Source organism: Dermochelys coriacea, chromosome 3, assembly GCF_009764565.3.
Source record: "Dermochelys coriacea isolate rDerCor1 chromosome 3, rDerCor1.pri.v4, whole genome shotgun sequence".
NCBI lineage: Eukaryota > Metazoa > Chordata > Testudines > Dermochelyidae > Dermochelys > Dermochelys coriacea.
In genome coordinates, this window is record NC_050070.1 from 112317043 (window position 1) to 112323042 (window position 6000).

The 6000-nt window shown below is 38.8% G+C and overlaps 1 protein-coding gene across 3 annotated transcripts in view; it reads left to right on the top strand.

Annotated features, from left to right (window-relative positions):
• The window catches only part of GRM1 (glutamate metabotropic receptor 1), a 289991-nt gene extending 284253 nt beyond the window's left edge, over positions 1 to 5738 (top strand). Inside the window, exon 9 of one of the 3 annotated variants that reach the window (XM_038397490.2) lies at positions 2144 to 2402. In XM_038397490.2, coding sequence (XP_038253418.1) covers positions 2144 to 2252 — 109 coding nt within the window. In that variant the 3' untranslated portion in view covers positions 2253 to 2402. Of the gene's footprint in view, positions 1 to 2108 lie in introns of all 3 variants that reach the window. The other 2 variants (XM_038397492.2, XM_038397489.2) reach the window with 2 other exon arrangements.
• Positions 5739 to 6000: the final 262 nt, after the last annotated feature.

The following is a 6000-nucleotide window of genomic DNA, read 5'->3' on the forward strand; positions in this document are numbered from 1 at the left end:
TATGAAGCCTCAAGCAGATCTGAGATGACAGAATCAGGACCCAAGGATCTTTTACACAATTTCATGTCCTCTTTGACAAGTTGAGAGTTCCTCCGGGAACAAAAAGTAATTAGGATGACTTTGAAGGAGGTCCATCACCAGTACTTAGCTATAGAATTAACATAAGGCAATTTGCTTATTCCTCCACCGTTCACAGTACATTTCAAAGACAGATGAATACTGAGATAACACATGTTTACAATTCATTTAAATGCTAGGATGTTCTATTGATATCTGAACTATCAGAATATAGCATAGACAGGGACTGTTGATTGACCCTACTCATACATATGTAAATATACAACCATTATCCCTCCACATGTCTCTTGTTATTTATTTTGCAGGATGTTTAACCCTTTCTGGCCATGCATCACAAGCTGCTAGTTCCTGCACTTTTGTGAACCAACCATTTTAAATGCTAGCACTTTCTTCCCTGCTTGAAAATCGTCCCTGGTTTGAGTTAAATCCACTCTGCACTGAAAATACGGGGGCTTGCTCTGCAGTGACAAACAAATCAACAAACTGTGAACAGCTTTCTACAGTTTTTTATTTTTGCCTTTTGTCACACTGTCTGGAATGGTTCACGACAGTGAGTGCCTACCTCAGGGCAGACTGTCAAAAACAGGGCAGACACCCCAAACTGGTGGTGTGTTCTATAATTGGATTTTACCAACCCAGTATCAAATGTGAACTAGATTACTAAATCATCCTACCATGAAGTCACAGCCAGTCCCTTTGGGCTCTCCAGTCTATCTTGCCACCCAGGCAAGCTGGACTTAGTAATAAATGGTCACTTACACCAAAAATCACAAATTACTCAGGTTGCTCCCAGTCCCAAAAGACCAGTCACTTGCCCCAGATCAATTTGTTCCATAGATCTCACACCACAAACAACAGTGGTAGAAAATCGTATAGTAAACTAACTAAGAATTTATTGACTAGGAAAAGGAAATCAGAGAGTTATTTACAGGTTAAAAGCAGGCAACATATATGGACAAATGAGTTCAGTCTAAGACAGTGCTGGGCAACTTGTGGCCTGCAATTAGATTACACTGGAATGGTGAACCACTGGGAACTGTGGGGAGCCATGCCTGAGGATGGTCAACTTCAGCAAAATGTCTTGTGGACCGCAATCAGATTACCCTGATGGGCTGTAGGTTGCCCACCACTGGTCTAGGGTTCCTAAAGGGGAACGAGATGTAGTAATCTGTCAGCATTGAATGCCTTTTCAGGGCTTACCCCAGGTCAGTCCTGGGGATCTCTGCTTTTCTGTTTCTTCATTCCAGCCCTTGTCAGAGTTCAAACAGAAAAGAGATGAAAAATCTTCCTGTTAGCTATTTCTATTTCCCTTTTCTGGCATTCAAATCAATGGCAGGAGTCCTGCTGCATATACTTTTCCATGGCTGGATGAGGCAATTAACAAAGCTTTTGTCCTATGAGTTCACAAATCATAAAAGTGGAGCAGAGTGTTGGATTTACCTCTAGGAAGACCCTCCGATACTTTAATATCTGGGACTTTTAATGTATGTCTAAATTTGGGAGGGGGAAAGGGAGAGAGGGTTGGCTAACGGGACAAGAAGAGATATTAGCAGTACCTTCTGCTACCAATATTTTAAATGGCAAGGGCTAAGACTGTGGTTTGTTTTTCTTCCATCAGTTTGGAAATCTTTCACGTAAACAGCAGTCAGCATTAATTAGAGCTCTGCCTGTTGTTTTTCCCTGTAAGATTCAGCGAGCAAACTTAGATGTAAACCAATTTTAGGCTGCTATGCCTAAATTTGGGTAATGTTTCCAATGCCCTCAGTGTCAAGTTTTCTGTTTTGGCTGTAGGGTCAGTAGCTGGCAGGGAATAATTGGATTCAGATGCAAATTGTGGTAATTGCTGCTTTTAAGAGAAATCATGGTTTCTCTTCGTATTATTTCTCTGTGCCTCGTTCTGAGATTATCTGACTAGCAGGGGAACTGATTAATAAGGCAAAGCAGCCAAGTATTTCTCTAGGCTTGTTTGTTATGCTGTACATGTGTGCATATGGTAAATGCAAATAAACCCATCTTTATTTTATTCATAGTTCTAATGGAAAGTCTGTGTCATGGTCTGAACCAGGTGGAAGACATGTTCCCAAGGGACAACACATGTGGCACAGACTCTCAATGCATGTAACGAGCAAGGAGACGGGATGCAATCAGACAGCGGTAATCAAGCCCCTCACTAAAAGTTACCATGGCCAAGGCAAGAGCCTGACTTTTTCAGACATCAGCAGTAAGACTCTCTACAATGTGGTGGAGGAAGAAGAGAGCGAGCCAGTGTGCTTCAGCCAGCCCTGCAGCACTTCCATGGTGTTGCACAGGCGGGTGACAGCAACACCCCCACTTCAGGCAATGGCAGAAGAGACCAACCTGTTCTTACCTGAACAGCCCCCCAAGAGTCTGGTGCTGCAGCAGAGATCTATTGTGGAGCAGCTACAAGGCGTGGTCAGCAAGTTTGCCACCGGCATTCCTGACTTCAACTCTATGATCCCCATGCCCAATGCAGGGAATGGAGTGAGGGCCCTCTACCAGCATCCACTGCAGCAACAGCAGGTGCTTCCTTTCCAGATGGCCACTTTCAGTGAAGAGCCGGTCTCGCCGCCGGCCGACGAGTTGGAAAGTGAGAAGTTTAAGCTCATCCAGGGATATGTGTATGAGAGGCCAGAGACCACGGAAGAGGAGGAGGAGGAGGAAGAAGAGGACCAGGCGACTAGCAAACTGACTCTAGAAGACTCACCAGCGCTGACGCCTCCATCGCCTTTCAGAGATTCGGTGGCTTCTGGCAGCTCGGTGCCCAGCTCCCCAGTGTCAGAGTCAGTGCTCTGCATCCCCCCAAACGTAACCTATGCTTCGGTCATCCTGAGGGATTATAAACAAAGCTCCTCCACTCTGTAGAATGAGGATTACATCAAGGTGTGAACAAGGAGGACTTTGGCTGCTGTCAACTGGAAATTGCTGGGGAGGAAGAACCAAGACATGTGGGTGGGGGAGCATGAGAAAGCAGAATGTGATGTTATATGTGATGGGACAAAACTGTATCCTGCACTAAAAATGATCCATTTGAGGGCTCAAATTATTTATCTGTTAAAAAATAATTTAAAAAGTGTTGTACTTTGAGAAGACAATAGGAAATTCTGACAAAGCACAAACCCAATAAACAACTTCTATAGCAAAAAAATGAGTAAACATAAAAATCACTCACACTCACGCACTCTCTTGGTAATGCTTGGAAATGACTCTGGATAAATGCAACCATGGATAAGTCATTAGCACATCTCATGGCTGTAATTCTTCATCAGGTGCAGAAGCAGCAGACTCAAGATCTGGAAGGGCAGGGTGTGGCAGGAATGAGGGAAGAGATCTCTATCTGGGAGTTTATATATTTCTTCTGGTTTAGTAGGTGGATAAAGTGCAAATGTAAGTCACTGTAGTGTGTCTGTTGGGGAAAAGCAAAGACAACATGCTGACATATGATTTTAAAAGAATTTTGTCGGAACAATCAGTTGCTCACATTAGATTTTTTTTTTAACTTGTGCTGATTTTGACAAGGGGCCAGGATAATCACATCATTTTTTGTGATGAAGATTCAAGAGGTCTGGTTAAAAGAGCCTTTGTTGTAGTACTTGTAATGTTCCAAGTACTAAGAAAAACTGCTCTTTTGTATAAGATTGCAAGCCGTGTGGCTAAACCGTTACATTACATTTACTGTAGCAAAATATTTACCAACTAACCTTTCATAATACAATATATTTGCCATGTGATTACATTGTTTTTTGTGTTACTATAGGAATAAATACATCAAAAATAACTGTATACTTATAGCAACAATTACTACTTTAAACAAAAAGGCAATTCTTTATTATGGGTCATAAAATCCATCCTAGAAGCAAGAGAATGAGTGTATGATTGTGTCCATGTGTGTGTGTATAGTATGTGTGAAATGTAATGTCTAATAACTGCCACTGGAAGATTGTCTTACAAATATACATGGATATTTTTATGTTCCAATCATGTTTTATAGCATTGTTACAAATATACAATAGATCTTTGAAGGTTTGTATGCTGTGCTAACACATTTTTCATATATAAGCTAAGATGGTTATTACCCTTATAATAGATGCTTTATTTTGCTGATATTTTATTATGTGGAAATATGCTATTGATAACTAGTGCTTTGAGAGCTTGTTACTTTAAATGTTTGCAACAAGTGTGGTTAACCAAAATAAAAAGTCTGTTTTAGAAATCTTGTACATGCCAGTATAAAACTATAAAGGCAAGACTGGAAAAAAATATTTAGACCATTTCTAGTTATTTCAGATAGTTAAAAATAAAATCATGTTGAGACAAGAACTTTCATCAGTGCTTAAGGTGTACACAAAGATCCAGATCTATTCAGCATTGTCCATTTACCTCTCAGCCTCTTCTACTTACACGTCTTCTTCCTGGTGTCTGTTTTTTCCTTCTTTTTCCATTTTGCCTATGTGGTTTCCCTTTCTGCTCTTTTCATTTTTAATGGTCATTTTATGCTTCTCTGTTTCTGTCCTTCCCTGTTCTCTCAACATTTCACACATTTGCCAAAAATGGGCCTAAACCAAAACCCCACCCCAAACATTCTTAAATGTTCTGGGGTTCAAAATCCAGATCCAACTCTTGTGGTTTTAGTGCATCAATTCAATGAACTCGAATTTGTTTGTTTTGGTTCATTTCATTGGTTGGTTTTTGTTATATAGTGTTATATAAGCCATTCATATGGAGCAGATCCTCGGCTCCTGTAAATTGTCATAGCTTGATTGACTTCAGCTGAGGATCTGTCCCATAATTTTCTCTTGATATTTGTGAAGTGTTCTTTTCATGCCAACATAATTACATAATTGCTTTTTGTCATAGCTCTTGTATGTTTTCTGCCAGAATTATTCTGAATTCCTCATATTTATACTTGATGTTTTTCCCTTTTATTTCATTTTTACTCTAAAAAATGCATGTTGCAAGTAATCAATTCTTCTGTTAAAACCCAAGTGTTTGTTATTTTTTTATCGAATTATATAGCAGCAGCATTAAAAGAATTGGCTAGTACCCCAAATCAGAATCAATATTTAATCCTTACTCTTTTTTTTATGATATTCCTTTCGATATGACTTGTTGCCAATTGCTATTATCATCTTGATGTAAAAAGCATGAATTGACTTTGCCCAAAGAAATGGCTACATCTTTGTCAAAAGATTGAGGTCTCTAGTTAAACCTAAAGATGCCTTTGGGTTTGTTTATGTTGGCTCACAGTTTTGTTTTTTGTTTTTTTAAACTGTAGATAGATTAAAGAAATAAGAAAAAATGTTTTGTCTCTTGATAAGCATACTAGCAAAGGATTATATCTTCTCATACCTATTATTAGTATAAGATGTTTTGTGTTGCTACCAATAGCAACAGGGCTAGTACTTTGAAGACATGAGTTAGATAAGACAAAGTGATTAATAGATATATAGATATGTATGCCTATGGCAAATTTTTGGTTGTCTGACCTAGCTGATTTGAACACATTAAGCACTGACTTTACTACTGTTTAATCATAATATCATGAGTAGGAGCTTTCTTGAAATTCAGTATAGTAGCTCTAAGTTTGTAATTGTTAAAACTGTAAACATACACATACATAAAGTGTATCTAAAGGGCAAGAACTCACCTTTGTGTTTGTGGCTGTACAAGCTATTAAACTTCCTGTAAAAGTTATTTCTTTTGGCCTGTCAAATGCTTGATTAAAATGGCCTTTTTGTCAAAATGATCTTGATGATGCTGTATATTAAATATTTTCTATTTATTATTTTAAAAGATTCTTAATTTTTGTTTCATGAGATAAATTGAAAATGCCTGATAGTGTATGCATGCGAGTAACTTTATATACGTGAGTGGTGTCACTGAGGAGTTACACAGTAAGGTTAA